The sequence below is a fragment of the Mustela nigripes genome, chromosome 6, assembly GCF_022355385.1.
Source record: "Mustela nigripes isolate SB6536 chromosome 6, MUSNIG.SB6536, whole genome shotgun sequence".
Taxonomy (NCBI): Eukaryota; Metazoa; Chordata; class Mammalia; order Carnivora; family Mustelidae; genus Mustela; species Mustela nigripes.
This window is the reverse complement of record NC_081562.1, coordinates 69,247,122-69,264,344: the sequence shown is the minus strand read 5'-3', so window position 1 is coordinate 69,264,344 and position 17,223 is coordinate 69,247,122. Positions and strand designations below refer to the sequence as shown.

At 37.7% G+C, this 17,223-nt stretch overlaps 1 protein-coding gene across 3 annotated transcripts in view; it reads right to left on the bottom strand.

Annotated features, from left to right (window-relative positions):
• Window positions 1–4,754: 4,754 nt before the first annotated feature.
• BCAT1 (branched chain amino acid transaminase 1) overlaps window positions 4,755–17,223 on the bottom strand; it is a 108,020-nt gene continuing 95,551 nt past the window's right edge. For all 3 annotated transcript variants that reach the window (XM_059402803.1, XM_059402802.1, XM_059402804.1), the window contains exons 9-11: window positions 16,750–16,890; window positions 14,382–14,456; window positions 4,755–5,287 (exon numbers count right to left, since the gene is read on the bottom strand). In XM_059402803.1, the coding sequence (XP_059258786.1) occupies window positions 5,246–5,287; window positions 14,382–14,456; window positions 16,750–16,890 (258 nt within the window). In that variant the 3' untranslated portion in view covers window positions 4,755–5,245. The remainder of the gene's footprint in view (window positions 5,288–14,381; window positions 14,457–16,749; window positions 16,891–17,223) is intronic.

Here is a 17,223-nt window from a genome sequence, read left to right as displayed (position 1 = left end):
CAGGGCAAAAGGCACAATCTACTCCTTGTACTTATTTTTTCAGTCTCAAGAAGCTTCACAAATCTTAAATCGTTGAAGAAATGACACAATAGATCTTACAGACGGTTGCAATTATACAATAAAGTCTTACCTAAATTTGTAGTAAAGTGGTTTCCATGTAACAAGAGCATCAGACTATTACCTCAAGATCAAGGCCTAATTCTAATGTCTGAGGAACTGGCCACTCTATTTAGCCCGTTCCTCATTGGCACTATTTGTATTTGGCACCTATGTTGAAAGTTGAAGGTGCCTATGGCTGGCAGAATGAGGAAAAGGTTCTCTGGACAACACTGAAGCAAGTTTGATCCCCCTCCCAATCCTTCCTCTACCTTGAGTACTTCTTCTGACATCTCTAACTAAAAGTTTCTTTCCCCCTAATTTAGTAACAGGCAACCTAGCCATTGTGAAATGGATGTGCAGAGAAATCCATCAATGAAACCGGATTTCAATTCATTCTCATACCACAGCTTATCGTCAATTCTTAGCGTCCCACCAGTGGATTCTGGAAACTGGACATTGTGCAACCCAAGTTCCAGGCCTTAATAACAAGGTCTATGGTGGTAGGAAAAATATAGCTCCAGACAGAATACGATTGCTTAAGACTTCCGTCATTTTACTCACCAGATTTTAAAGACTGGTTCATTTCCAATACTGAATTTCATGCCTTTACCATTCACTAATCCAAATATATTTACTTATATTTAATCCCAGGGAATTATTTACCCACAAATGCTATTATATCTTGTTGACTTTTTAAAATCAAGCCTCCCCAAATTAATATCTGAGAAGTCCTGTCATAGAGTATGTATGCGGAAGAGAAAAATCACTTTCTTCTAGCCTTAAATTTCTTAAAGTGTGTTTTGGCAATGACGAATATGATAATCTCATTGCAATACCTTAAATGGTCTTTCTTTTAAAACCTCAAACCATGAAAAATCATTGTTATATTACTCTTCCACCTGTGATTTTTCTGAGTACCTGGATTCATCATTTTCAAGCTAACACTCTATAAACAGTTTGATTCATTATAGATATTTTCCAGAAAAACACATCCTAGGAATATTTTATTTCAATAATCCAGACTTTGAGTTTAAGACAAGAAAAAATGCTCTAATTTAAGGTGATCTTTTGTCAGATGAACTACGACAAGTTAACACTGCTCCAAAGAAGGTAGTTAACAAAGGCACTAGATAGGTTGGCAGTAAGCAGTAAACCAAGAGGGAATTCACACCATGTAGGCAGTGGCTAAATAACCTCTAAATACTAACCCCACTGAGTAGTTTCACACTAGAAGGAAGGAAGGAATGAAAATAGGGACAAATTTCCTTTAAAAAAATGAAATGAAAAAGTTCATTGTGATTTCTTGATGAGAGATGTGTTCTGGCTGTCATCTCCTTACTATCTAACTGCATTAAATATTTCTTTTTTTATCTAAAAATTTGCTTAAGTAGTAGAGTATCAACTCCATGAATATAATGTCTATGTGCTATTTATTTTCTAAAACTAACTTCCTAATCCCTATTTCTAGTTATGTTAGATTCAAATTTGTGAGTATACAACATTTATCCAACTAATTGACCAAATGAACTATAGTGTTTATGATGTTTGTCATAAGTAATGCTTATCAAATAGCTGGTACTCTTTGTCTCCTTTGGGGGGAGATACCTGGAAAATAGGTGAACATATTCTATTTGTGGTAAAACAAAGTGACAGCTGTTATAAAGTATCCACGAAAACTATTTGTGAGCATTACTATTTATAACTTAAGCTTCTGCATAGCCACATAAGAAGAAATCCACATTACAAAGAATTCTTTGATCGCTTTTAGCATCAGAACATGAAATAGGGGATGCTTACAATGTCTCTCTAAAGCCCTTCGCTTTAGTTTCTCTAATGAATCCGGATTGCCTTAAATGTGTTAGATAAGATAAAGTGGACAAGCATTGTCACTTTCTGCTTAAAATACATTTTCCCAATCATAATGGTAAACTGAACATATACTTTCAAACAGGAATTTTGTAAGGAAAAAGAACACAGTGACTGAGTGCTGAGTGGGAATGGGGAGCATAAACTTATTCTGGTGCCTGATTTTATAGCTCATCTCCCCTAAAGTGGAGGGAGCTGATCCTACCACCTTAATGAAGAGGCTCCTACCATTCTTTCCACCAAGATACACTCACTAATCACCTCAAGTGTTCAAGAGTGCTGATGTGAGGAAAGCGAGACCCCTCGTTTAGGTACAATCACATCAAGCGATAAAATGGATACAATGAAGAAGTTAATTTATGGCTCTAATGTAGGCTTCTCCTAACTCTGGGAGCGTTGACTCTGCATGTCATGTAGGTGGTGTTATGCTGTGCTATCTTGCTGCCACCGTGGGTGACCCTTTTTTTTTTTTAATGGTAATATTTTGAGAAAAGAATAGAGGGTATTTACCAAACAAAACAAAACAAAATAAAAACAAAACAAAACCCATGATTACCTAACAAGTTTTCTCTTATTTCTTTCCCTTTTTTCTTCCTTTGTGTTTTTGAAAGCAAAGGTAAAAACAGGTATTAGTGTATTCATTCCTGCGGGTTGCAGGTCCCAGAGAGTGAGCCACATACCCTTGCAGTGGCTGGTTCTTTGGGTGCGTCATGAATGGAATCCTTAATAAATCACTGTAACCAAGAACATTTCTAAGAGCAAGTCTCTTTAGGAAATGCCCAAGTTTTGTTTATGTCTGAACACTTCATTTTAAAATCCTGGTTTCTACCCATGTGTTTAGGAAAAAGCTGACAAACTTGGTCTGAAATGTAAAAACTGAAAAAAAAAAAGTGGGAGGAAGAGAACATGCAAAATAAGTTAATCATCATTCTAAGTGCCACCAGTTCTGTTTATATTCATGCACATGTGAATTGTTGAATCTCATTTGATCAACCCAATTAAACATTAAATAATTGCAGCCAATTATGCAAATATCAGCAACAATATTAATTTGTTGATCTTTTTGAGCAGATTAGCCTCACATGTTCCTAATGCTAGACTATCTTACGCCATAAATGATCAATTAGTGTTAGGATAACTAAGTCTTGAAGAATGGATAATTGCCTAGTTATAATGTGTCACTCTTGCTGTATTAATCCACTGCAATTAAACAAATAGTGCACAAGGAAAAAAGATGTGCAGATGTTCCTTTTAAATCTATTTAACAAGTTAGTGTCAAGGTCAATTTTCTGTCTTATTACTTAAAAGAGAATGGCAGATTGTGTTCTCTGTTTTAGGAGACCTCCAGTTTTTTAAAATGTATATCTTCGTTTTCACTCCATCTGGTAGAAAGGGCTTAAAATGCTCTTAAGGTTTGATGAAAGAAATTATAGAGACATAATGTCAAGACATATTGTTCTCTAACTTCTACGACGGACATGTGTTGCCATACTAAATTTAGAGATGCAAAGTATAAAATGTATTTATGGCAAACAAATGATTTCCGTTTGTCATAGAAATGTGAGTCTAGTTATTAAGTGCTACTTGACAGGTTAGAATTACCTTTAAGTCTTTTCTGGATTACTCAGTTAAAAATGAGGTCACGGGATTTAGCCAAGGCAAGTGCATACCCTTAGAATTCAGTGAATGTGTGTAGAGGACAGTTAAAGTACTTGAGGCCTGAAAAGAACAGACTCTTCCAAGATTTCAGTTCACCAATTAAAAGCCCCCCAAAAGATATTTTTACTATTCCTTTTTATCTTATACTTTCCTAATTTTCATTTTACCATTCCTATCTAAAAGGACCCTATGGCCGAAAGTCTTGGAAAAGAATCAAAGCCCCATTTGCTATGTTCTGCTAAATGCCTTAAGGAAATTTTTCTAACACATCAAACTTTTAGAATGTTTTTTTTTCCCTTCCTCTGAAAAGAGAATGAAATATGATCAGCAAGATGAAAGTTATTAGAACTGAGGGAAACCAGAATATAATGTCTGAGAGTTGACCTTCCAAGGGTAAATGTTTTCTAGCAAGATCTGACTTTCCCCTAGATAAACCAGGAATCAATTCTAACTCACAACTCCTAAATGAGGAAAATAACATCTAGAATTGCTCTCCCTGGGCCCTAATCACGTGATCATCCAATCCCCATTCAACAGAAATGAACACCTAAAAAAGCAAAGTATACCTCTTTGCTTTGTACCGAAAAGCTAGAGATGAGGATTTATTTTGTACTTAACACCTAACAAATGTCATTTCCATTTGGTTGGTATGATAGCATGACCTTGCTGGAGCTGTTATTTCAATTTCAAGACAGTTTTCAAATACGAAATAAGCCCTCCAACAAGCTAGGCCTTTGAGTATCTCTAATAAAGCAAATATGAGGTACGTGTGCACAATGTCAGAATCAACCATGAATTCTAATAAAGAGGTTTCATAATATAGAAACAAAGGTGGTACACTTCTATAGAAGCTAAATGTTATTCATTATTTAATGAGTATCTATTATGTGCCAGGCAGGGGACCGCAAAGATCTCTCAGACACAAGACCCTCCGTCTTGTACTGGAGCCTGACAAACAGCCAATTACAACACACCGCAGAAAGGGCAATGGTGGAAATGTGCACAGGTCTTGCCTCTGCACAAGGAGAACTTGGAGCAGACTGTGACAACATCAGGAAGAAGGGGAGAGATTTACCTTGAGATGGACATTGTGGGGTGGGGCTGCAAACAAAATGTGAAGGGCAGAGAACTAGTTTTTTGAAGTCTTAATTATAAAAAACAAACAAACAACAACAACAAAAAACACCAAAAACCGAACCATTTTCTGAAGATGAAGATACATCATAGGAAATGTTACCCAGGAAATTTACTCAGATCAGTTTTCAAACACAAACTCATTTGGTTGAGGAAAATGTAACTTATGCTAAGGAATAAACAAATACAGGTGTATCTGAGTAAAGTATTAAGGGAGGCACTACGATTATTGAGGAAAATTCTATGCTATATGGCTTACATGATCATCTTTCCAAGAGAAGGTAAAGTAAGCTTCTGCTACCAAGTTTACAAAATAGCTCTTGATTGCAATTCGTCTTCTCTAGCATGAGGAAACAATCACCCAGGTAACACCGACAATACAAACTATACTATGCACAACTAAAAACAGGTAACTAAAGAAATCTGTCGTAATTCAGCTGCAACAGTCTGTCTCAACAGCACACAGATGATATCCTGTATTTTCCATTCACGACACTATGATTGTCCAGTCGCTCTCTTCTCTTCCGTACTATAACAAAAAAGCAAGAAAACATGTTTAAGTGCAAAAAGCTAACAGTGCAGAAATCGCTTTCCAACTCATTAATACCACCAACATTGTACAACAGGTATGCTCCTGTTTTGAACATTAAAAGCATATTCACATTAAAAATAGGATTAGAGAGAAAGCATCAGATATGTGGAAAGAATCACAAATTTTTAAACTCAGAACTTATAGCTGGTATAGGTCTTGAAGTAATGCCTTTTTATTACCATTCCATATTTAGCTTCTGCTGTCCAAATAAAGTAGCTGAGTTAAATTTAATTCCTGTCCTTACTCCGAAGAAGTGATGCTCCAAGTGTATCCCATAGACCAGGAGCATCAGTATCACCAGGAAACTTGTTTTAAACCCAAGCTCAGACTTCACTGACTCAGAAAAGTCTGGGGGTGGGTCCCAGCAACCAGGCTTCAGCCAACACTTCCAGGTGATTCTGACGCTAAGATTGAGAGTCACTGCTCTAAAAGCCCCTTTCTCAAGAGTGTTTTGTGTTCACAGAGGAAAATATTATTTGGACAAGCCCTGTGGCTCTGAACAGCAGCTCTGTTCTCGAAATTAAAGTTGTTTGTGTTATGTTAACTTTCCAATTTTTCTGATTCCTTCAAAAGTTATGGAACTACATCGCAATCAAAATTTGATTATTTGCATTAGCAAGTGATTTGCTTTCACAGACCTGAATTTTCATATACTTAAAACTGAAATAAATGAAGATATTCCCGATGTCAGAAGTAGAAAGATAGTTTTGATTCATTTGTTCTTTCCTTCATGCATTCATTTCAACATCCCTGTGTGTAAATGAACTCTCACTCTTTGAGCAAGTACTGCCTGGAAAGGTAATGGTGCCAAGAGCTTTATAGACTTTTTTTTTTTTTAACTGAAATGGAATTTTATTGTATTAAATACTTTAAAAACAAATAGAACTTTGACTATAGTTGTAAGTCTTTTTCTATGCTTCATTTTAATACTATTTATTTTGTGTAAACTTGATTTGAATGTAATGATGATCTGGTCTACTACACCAAATTTAAGTAAACAAATTACACAGTTAACAGGTTTCGAACAGCTATGCGACTATGAATATTGTATAATCATTGGGTTCCCACTCCTTTATCTTTATAATAGCTATAAAAATAACATTCAAACACAAACTCTACCAATAATGGAATCTGAAAAGTAAAAATTTACCTCTACTTCACCCTATACTCTTGCTTTTTAGAGGTAATAACTGTCTCTTTACTTAAAAAAACAAAAATTCTATTTTTAGTTCAGCTTGTTACTCCCTCTGCCTGTGATCCTAAATGTCATTCTTTTATTTTTTTTAAATTTTTATAAACATATAATGTATTTTTATCGCCAGGGGTATAGGTCTGTGAATCGTCAGGTTTACACACTTCACAGCCTCACTATAGCACATACCTTCCCCAATGTCTGTAACCCCATCCCGTTCTTCCAACACCCCTCCCCCCACAATCCTCAGTTTGTTTTGTGAGATTAAGAGACACTTATGGTTTGTCTCCCTCCCAATCCCATCTTGTTTCATTGATTCTTCTCCTACCCCCCTAACCTCCCATGTTGCCTCTCCACTTCCTCATATCAGGGAGATCATAGGATAGTTGTCTTTCTCTGATTGACTTATTTCGCTAGAGCTTTATAGACTTAATACTAAATTTATGCTCATGGCAACTGCAGAGAGCAGGTGCGACTATCAATCTCATTTTATGGATAAGAAAACTGTATTAGGGAGATTAAAAAACCTACTCAGGCAATTAGCAAATGGTCGCGCCCGGACTCTAGCCAAAGGTCTCTCTCACACCAAATTCTGTGTTCTTGGCTACTCTCTGGAATTCCCACCACATGTTCACACAACCACGTGTGTGGAGACGGACTTGGAGCATCTCTCCCCACCACCCAGAGTAGCAAGCCATTATGTCTGCCACCACGTGCTTGCCTAAATCACTCACATGATGTCCCCTTTTCACATGAACTGGCCTTTCAGTCCTAATATAAGTTCAGTTGAAATTCATACAAAACATTTGAAGTTCTGAATTGGGAAGAACTTTAGTGATCCTCTAAAGTATAGGGGATTTGGGGCACCTGGCTCAGTCTGTAGAGCATGTGATCCTTGATCTTGGGGTCTTAAGCCTCATATTGGTTGTAGAGATCACTCAAAAGTGAAACTTTTAAAATAAATGAATAAATAAATAAATAAATAAATAAATAAATAAATAAATATGCAGGGGATGAGTCAAATAAGCAGGGCTCTGGATTTTTACTTCAGAACAATTCCACTTTGATTGGCTTTGTATATTGGGATTCCAGGAAATATTTCTTTTGTAGAAAATATTGCTGCTTAAAAATCAAGTGTGGGGGTGCTGGTGGTTCCGTCAGTTAAGGGTCTGACTCTTGATTTTGGCTCAGGTCACAATCTCAGGGTTGTGGGACTGAGCCCTGCGTCACTCTGGGCTCAGTGCACGAGTCTGTGTGTCCCTCTACCCCTGCTCGTCCCCCACTCAGACCCTCCTCTCTCTCTCCCTCTCTCACAAATAAATAAATAAAAATAAAGTCTTAAAAAAATATCAAGTGTGAAGAGCAATGAACTTTTTAAGCCAATGTTCTCATTTTACATATAATGACATTAAAATGGCTCTAGAAAACTCTAAATCATAAGCCGAGGGCTCTTGCCTCTGCTATTTCTTCTATGTTACACACTCTATGTGCTATGTTCCTCTTGAAGACCTTTAGAGACCTCAAAGAGCAGAATCTGTTGGTAAAAATCCTGGAAGCCAAGAATGGGTCTACTTACAATCTTCTGGTATACAGAAAAAGAAGAATGAAGGAAGCCCAATGACTCTAAGTGACTTGCTGAATCCCTATGAGAAAGAGTTGCTTAAAGAGTACAGCTTCCCACTATGAACTGCTGATTCATGATGAATGCTGGATAAAACATTCCCAAATTCTGCTTGATTGATAAATGGTGCCAACATGATTTAAGCTACGATCAAAATATGTTTTATTTCTCGTACTTGGATTCCTATTAATACATTAGACACGCCGTTAATAACAATTGAGTGTCATCATATTGACACTTTAGCAGATCTATATTACCGTGATTCATGCCCACCATAATTTCATCTTGAATCTCATCAGTTAAAGTAAACTTGCTTCCAATTAGTTGTTTTAGTTTTATAAACAGTCAAAAATCAATTTTGATTACAATGAGTCATAGGTCATATCACTCCAAGAACCTACATAATCATACTAAGATTTACCCCTTGACTCCTGTAATTTATGCTTTTATGTAAAATTACAGCATTCTGAGATGCATCCAAGAGGTGATAATACAGGTCATTTATAATATCTACACCTAGGCAGTTAGCAATCAAACTTTTCATTTGGATGATAAATTATTCAATTTAATTTTTCAAAGCAAAATAAGTCAAAAGCAGAGGAGACAAATTTTAGTAGAAATAAAAATTATCTTGGGGCACCTGGGTGGCTCAGTGGGTTAAGCCTCTGCCTTCGGCTCAGGTCATGATCTCAGGGTCCTGGGATCGAGCCCCGCATCGGGCTCTCTGCTTGGCGGGGAGCCTGCTTCCCCCTCTCTCTCTCTGCCTGCCTCTCTGCCTACTTGTGATCTCTCTCTGTCAAATAAATAAATAAAATCTTAAAAAAAAAATAGAAATTATCTTCTTTTCTCAGAAGTAGGTGTCCAGAGGGGGAGAAAGAACACATATGCCTGCCCGGGCAAGGCTGTCCTTATTGCATCATCAGGGTGATTATAAAACCACAGTACAGGTCAACACCTTGAACATTTGGCAGGTCTACTCTAAGTCACACTGACTTGACTTTGTTCACTGGAATCCAAGATGAAGTTAAAGCAACACGGCAAATCAGACTGAGCCTGCGTGGTGACATTCTGATCCTAACTATGTGATGTGCAGAAATTTCACCTTTCATGAATTCCAGGAAGAACACTACACCAAAACATGACTAACAACACGTTCGTTACTTCCCATTCAACATACATATGGCAAATAAGTAGATGGCCTTTGCTAAAATGCCTTTTACCTTCAACAGAAAGTTCTGAGCAACTTGAAAGGGCGATCTATGTGTCATGCATTTACTCTCTGCGATGCCAATAAAAATATAATGGGGGCTACCCCCCAGGTAACAATTTGCTGTTCTTGTTCTAAATCCTATTCAGTGGCCTGCAAAGCTCTGTAATCCTGGAACATGGAGAAGTGTGTAGTCGGGAACAAGCAGGGGCTGGGAAGCTGGTCAAGGGATGAGTCATCAAGGCAATCTGGCCCTGTTCGCTTAGTATGCATACAAAGAGGAGGACAACTCAGGACATCAGCAAGGGCAAGTGATGGGGAGGGAACTAAAAACTATCACGCTGTTCCACTGAAAACAAAAAAAATGCAAGACCACTAAATGGTCACTTATTCCACAAAGCTGTAGTCACTAATGGGGAAAACAGATTTATTTATTTAATTAAAAAAAAAAAGACTTTATTTATTTATTTGACAGAGAGAGATCACAAGCAGGCAGAGAGGCAGGCAGAGAGAGAGAGAGAGAGGGAAGCAGGCTCCCTGCTGAGCAGAGAGCCCGATGCGGGACTCGATCCCAGGACCCTGAGATCATGACCCGAGCCGAAGGCAGCGGCTTAACCCACTGAGCCACCCAGGCGCCCCGGGAAAACAGATTTTTAAAAGAAGTTCCATCTGGTGGCCTCCAATCAATACAGAGCCTGCTCCTATCTCACTGGGCTTTCCTCTTCCTTATCTACTTAGGACCTCACCTCTCAGGTCTTTGCAATCCCTACTCCCCACCTTCTAAACCCTCAAGAGCAGCACTGGTAGTTACGCGAACACACCGTCCTGATACCTAAGACCCAGCGTCCAGCTTGTGTCTGATCCTGATAGCAGTCTTGGTATGTGTATTTCACTTAAAAAAAAAAATCTAAAATCAGGACCTCTGAAAGTTCTCTTGAAAAAGTAATTTGGTATCAATCAAGACCTTCCTCCCACCTCTCCTCAGAATGTGTTAATATACAAGAGCAACACATTTCTGTTCTTCAGTATTTGTCTGGTATATCTCTCACTTGTTCATTCCTTCATTCATCGATGCCAGAAGCACCCCGGAGTCCATACTGTAGCCCAGGCCCCGCACTGAATATCGGGGTTACGAGAAGGAAATAAAACAGTGCTTACACTGAAACAACCTGGAACAAAGACAAGTGTGTGACTAGTTAAATATAAATTAAAGGCCATATGTGATCATTCCAGTTGCTATGGAAGCTGGAGGAAGAAGTAATATTTGAATGGATGAATAGGTGTTTGTACTGGGGCAGAGGGATGTTGTTCAAAAGAGATTTTAAAGGTTCCTCAAGGGTCTGTGTCTTGAAGGACAACCAATAACTTCTCAAGTGGGAAGACTGTAGAAGGTAGAGAAAGGCAGGAAGAAGCAGCCGAGAGCAGAGCATATTGGAGAACAGAGAAGACCCCAAATGTCAGGCACATAGGTGAATATGATGGTGAGAAATCAGACTAGCCAAGAGGCATGGGAGAGAAGAGATATTGGCAATATGGCTCATGTTCTCCAAGTTTAAGTCTGGTTAAGTACCATGAGACAAACCATGAGAGACTGTGAACACTGAGAAACAAACTGAGGGTTTTGGAGTGGGGAGTTGGGAGGGCTTGGTGGTGGGTATTAAGGAGAGAACATACATGGAGCCCTGGGTGAGGTGCATAAACAATGAATCTTAGAACACTGAAAAAAATAAAAAATTTTAAAAATATATAGATTTCAAGATTAAAAAAAATAAGTAACACAAATGTGTTTTTGTTTGTTGCTTAAAAAAAGAAAAAAAGAGACTGTCATTTGAAATGCTCCTCTCACAAGAGGTATTTTAGGGCAATCTAAAACCCATGGAATTATATGGAAAATTAGCCAAATGCAATGAATGCTTAACCTCAGATGTTCTAACTCAGATACAGAAATACACAAGTTAAATGAAAAGCAAATCTGTGGTTAAGAGGAATTTCCCCCTACCCACCCCACCCCCCCAGGTCACAGTGGCAAGAATCTTGAGGGTTTTTTGGTTGTTGTTTTTCTCCTCTTCTTCAATTTACCAGAGCACTTTGTAGGAAATGGCCACGTTTCCATGTAATGTCAAAGAGATCAAAAATAAAACATGATACAATTCTATGCTTTTCTCCTCAATAATCTCTTAAGTTATTTTTCTTGGAGAGAAACAGATACCCGTAGCTTCGTTGACAGCACCAATTTGCCATCTTATAAGAGGATACTTTTGAAACTTTAGGTTCCATGCTCACAGGCATAAAATAATTGAAAAGGGATGTGGTCTTAGGTTCTGAATGGATGGTCCTTTGTTACTTAACAATTTGGAGAAGAGTTGGTCCTTCTGGTCTGTGGTTTAATTTAGAATCATTGTATTACTTCATGTATCCCTTTCTTTCCTTGTTGCTAAGGAGCTCTGAGTGTATCATTAGTTTTTAGTGTTATTACCACTATACTTTACTACCTATGGTAAAAAGAGAAATTATTAATTTCTTTTTTAAGATTTTATTTATTTATTCGACAGAGAGAGAGAAAGAGACAGTGAGAGAGGGAACATAAGCCAGGAGAGAGGGAGTGGGAGAGGGAGAAGCAGGCTTCTCGCTGATCTAGGAGCCTGATGCGGGGCTCGATGTTAGGACCTCGGGATCATGACCTGAGCTGAAGGCAGATACTTAATGACTGAGCCACCCAGGTGCCCCTATTAATTTCTTCTCAGCCACAGGTATTATAGAGAATATATACAGGTAAGAGGAAAATGTTGTTTCTTCTCTTTCTCGCTTCATATATATCTTTTATTTTTAAACATATTCATGTGGTTTCCCATTTAAGCTGAATATTTGTCTTTCTATAGCTTAGACATCTCTAATTTTTTTTATCCCTTTTATCACTATTACATCACCAGTACCTACAAGAGCCTCTTGCATAATGTTTGCTCCACACATATATTTACTGAACGAATTAAAACATTCATTTCAGGCCTAATCTTACTTTAAAAATCCTCTGAGAACTTTTGTAATGGCTTGTCATCTTGCCCCCAAAATATGTCTTTGGGCTTCTCGCTTCCTTATACTTTAGGGTTTGGATGCATATATTTTGTCACGATCTCACTGGGCATGACACACACTTCCACTTTTGCCTGCCTTAGCTAAAGCTTCAGGACTACGTCCATCAAACACCTCTGCTTAGATCTTTCTTCCAATTCAAGTTTAATACAGCTTGATTTTCGCCTCATCCTAGTCAACTTCTTTTCCTTTTCTTATAATCCTTTAAACCAAATCAAATTAAGTAACTTTTCGTATCCCATATCATCTCTAAGAGGGGACTCTGAAATCTCTTGTTTTGTGTATTAATTTCAGTAGAATGAAACATTGTCTTATATACAACTTGTTCCAGAAAATTTTCCAAAGTGATCTTTTCTTATCACCATAGTGACACTACCTCCCCTCTTAAAAATCTTTCAACTTCTGTTGTGGATAAATGCTTCTGTAGTATAGCCAATTATAAACTTTTTTGTTCTACTTATGTTTTTTATTTGACGAAAACACTAATAGCTTACTACTTTCATCAGGTTTACTCAGATAACTGTAAAAAAAAAAAGATAACTAAAACATCTAAGTATTTTTCATTAAATTTGTACTTAATTCCTTCCAAATTATCTCTATATACAAGAGTAAAAAAACAACTCAGTAAATTATATGTCTCCTAATATTAAGATATTTATTTCATTTATGGAATATTCCTTTTAATAGCCTTCACGGAAGAGGGGAAGAGCAATAGTTCATTAATTCAAAAACCACAATCATTCTTACCTTTTAATATTATTAATTTTGCATAAATGTTGCTGAGTAAGTCTTCCAAAAATACCATTTTTATCACTATCCTAGGACCTCACTCTGGAGGGGTCTGCTGCTTTGCCAACTAACTTTTATGCTGAAGCGCTGGCACTGTCGACTGTCACCCAAATTATCAAACTTTATTTCACATTTCAGTATAAATCTCAGCGTCCCCTGGCTATGTTCAGTGAGTGGCAGTGATGCTATCTGGGCTCAAGAGAAACCTTCAACAACTTGTAAGGTGTTCGCAAATTACTAAAAAATCTCTTTTATATGACCCAGCATTCACTACCTGGTTCTTGATATGCCTGCCTGGAAATAGGCTTAACTGTCTAATGAGACACTACTGTAAACTGTTGCTCAGAAAAACATAAACAGAACAAGGTTAACAGTATTAAAAATACACACACATACACACTCTTTGACCCAAAGTTAAAATCTCAAGAACTTATCCTAAGGAAATGATCAAAGACTGCACTGTTCATAACAGTTTAAAACTGTCAACAGCATAAATGTTCAATAATAATACCTCTTTAAAAGTTGTGGTGCATCCATATAGTGGAATTCAATTACATTTTATACAAGGAATTGAGAAATTTATTGATATAAAAAAGCAAATGATTTACTAGGTGGAAAAAAAAGTGCAGGTGACAAAATCATGTATGACCCTATTTTGTCAGGAAAAGTATCTAAAACTATATAAACACAAAATACTGAAAGCTGAGACATCGAAAATTAACAATGGTTATATTCCAGCATTGGAAGCACAGGCGATTGTTTTCCTCTGTGCTTTCTTTCTTTTTTTTTTTTTAAGATTTTATTTATTTATTTGTCAGGGATAGAGGGAGAGAGAGCGAGCGAACACAGGCAGACAGAGAGGCAGGCAGAGGCAGAGGGAGAAGCAGGCTCCCTGTCGAGCAAGGAGCCCGATGTGGGACTCGATCCCAGGACACTGGGATCATAACCTCAGCCGAAGGCAGCTGCTTAACCACCTGAGCCACCCAGGCATCCCTCTTCTGTGCTTTAATTCTACAAACTTAATTTGTTAACCCCAAATGGCAGTGCTTACTACTCTCTTCTTCCCACTGATACATGATTTGGCTTTAAGATCTGGTTGAAATAAGATGACATTTTAAGAGAAAGCCCTTACCTGAATATCTGTCAATTTGTCCAAGATCCGACTTGCAAGCTTTGGGCCATTCTCCATAGTTGGGATGTGTATGGTCTACAAAAGAAAACCACATGCAGTATAACTTGAGGATATCCATGTGGACGGTGCCAGTAAGTAAGACACTGAGCAATTCTATTGGATCCAATATCCACTGAGATAAGGAATGGCACCATGATAACGTGACTACCTCCTTATGCCAAAGACTCTTTTTTATTCTGAATTAGAAAAAAAAAAACAAACTAGCCAATTACAGGTTGTTTCTTGTCTACCAAGGGATTTTAGGGCACAACTGGTTTATATGCCAGTCTTTAGGCTGATGTGAGGAACCAAAGAGAAACTAGGAGAACCGAAAATAGTGGGGAGACATAAAGAATCCTATTCCTTTCAGGATTCTGAGAACCTGTAGGATGAATGACTGGCCTCCTCATCTAACCCTTCCAGCACGGGATGAGAACTCAAAAATATTTTGCCACAAATTAAAGCAAATCATTGCGGGAACATAAATTGAAGCAAGTCTATGCCTTCACAAAAGACTAAACCTATGTCTGTTCAAGGTCAGACCTCCAAGGGCCACAACCTCCACAATGCTGGACAGCATGGTCACATTGGGTGCTGAGAGATTTCATGCTCCTAATTTATATCTGAGTCATGCCCATTCCTGCCCTTACTGGCTTACAGGCTTTTGATAGTCTGATTTTAACACACAGAGCCCATGCTGCCACTTTTCTTCTTATACTTTTTGGGATAACAGGATAATTAGATGTACCTGTTAGCTATGAATGCCCTTGGACACAAACCTATTAAAAATGCATCGAACTTTATCAACTTCTTATTTCTAGAGGTGAAATAATTGGACTTAAAAAAAATCTGACTTAATGACAACTTAAGTTTATTAAAAAAGCAGGCCAATGATGCATGTACCTAGATACTACCATAATAAAATGTGAAACAGTAGCTTTATAATCCGTGTAAGTATTGATACATAATAATTCAATTCTTCTCCATTGAAATGATTAATCTATAGATGGAATCATGTCAAAAGTCATTCCTCACAATCACGTTTGAAAATTTCAAGCAATGAAGCAGCCACCACTAAAATCAGAAAAGAAAATCCTTTCTTTTAAGGAAAAATAATTACACTAAATTTAAAAACCAAATTTATTTTTATTTATTAATTTATTTTTAATATGACTAATTTAAGCCAATTCACACTTAAGAATAATACCCACATGCATTTAAGCTATAAGACGATGATGTTAAATATCAGAGCTCAGGGTGCCTGGGTGGCTCAGTCGGTTAAATGTCTGCCTTCAACTCCAGCCATGATCCTGGAGTCCTGGGATTGAGCCCCATATCGGGCTCCCTGCTCAGTAGGTAGTCTGCTTCTATCTCTGCCCCTCACCCTGCTTGTGTTCTCTCTCTCTCTCAAATAAATAAAATCTTTTAAAATTAAAAAAAAAAAATATTGGAGCTTTGTCATAAAGGGGAAGCAAAAAACCCAAAACAAAACAAACCCCCCCAAACCCCAAAACCCATAATCCCCCCAAGAATGAAAATACCACATACTAAATCATACTAAATTTATTGGGAGGAGAAAATTTCTCCCAACTAAATGAATGAATTCCTTTTGGAGGATTTTATCATGTGTGCCAACTTTGCCAAATGAAAATTTTTCATAAAATAGTCTGAGTAGTAATGACAATAGCAGAGATAATAATAATAATAAATGTAGGAGTTGATCATTCAAATGAATTTCTTTTTTTTTTTTTTAAGATTTTATTTATTTATTTGACAGAGACCACAAGTAGGCAGAAAGGCAGGCAGAGAAGTGGGGAGGAAGCAGGCTCCCCGTGGAGCAGAGAGCCCGATGTGGGGCTCGATCCCAGGACCCTGGGATCATGACCTGAGTCGAAGGCAGAGGCTTTAACCCGCTGAGCCACCCTGGCACCCTCAAATGCCTATTTACTCCTCCAGTAGTTTGGAAGTCCTTTTGGAAGCCAGAAATTGAAACCTAACTACCCGTAGAACTTTTTTAGTGAGCTATTACAAAGAAATAAGAGTGTAACTTACTGGCACATTTCCAATCCCTACACTGACATAAGGCAGATATGATACTTGTCTGAGGACGAAGCTGACTCCCCCCAAGATTGGCGTGCACACAAGATCACTGGAAAGATGAGAGTAAGTAATTTGGTAATATAGGTTTCTTGGGACAAACTGCCAAGTCATATTAAGAAAAAAAAAATCCTTTGCATCTTGGGTCCAACTAGCATTTCATTTACACATTTAAAGGCTTAAATTATAAGCAAATGCTTGGAAATGACAGGAGGTGAAGAAATAGTCTTACCTCACCCTTGTACAGTATATCAGAAACTGGGCAAACAACGCAGGCTGTACCAGAGCCAAACATCTCCCTCACCCTGTTCCCCTCCAGGGCTGTTGTCAAGTCATTCATGGTGAGGTACCTCTCTGACACCTTAAATTCACCCTGTTTGGAATATAAAAAATAAAAATATTAATATTTTCAAGGAAAAGGTATGCAAAAAAAAAAAAGAACCCTAGTGGTACTGACCTTCCTACATTATATTCTGACTAAACTCAAATGTGAGACTCGTCCTGTGAGGGAAAGCTGAGGGGAGCACCACTACCATGTAAACACACAGAGGTGTTGAGCTACCTACTTGAGGTCACAGCATTTCTAAATGAGATGATCAGAGAGAATAAAATAAGACTATCACTATAAAATACATGGTATATGCTTATACAGGCCAGGTTTCTTAGTCTTTTATTTGTTGTCAAGACTGAAGTCTCACAAGATAAG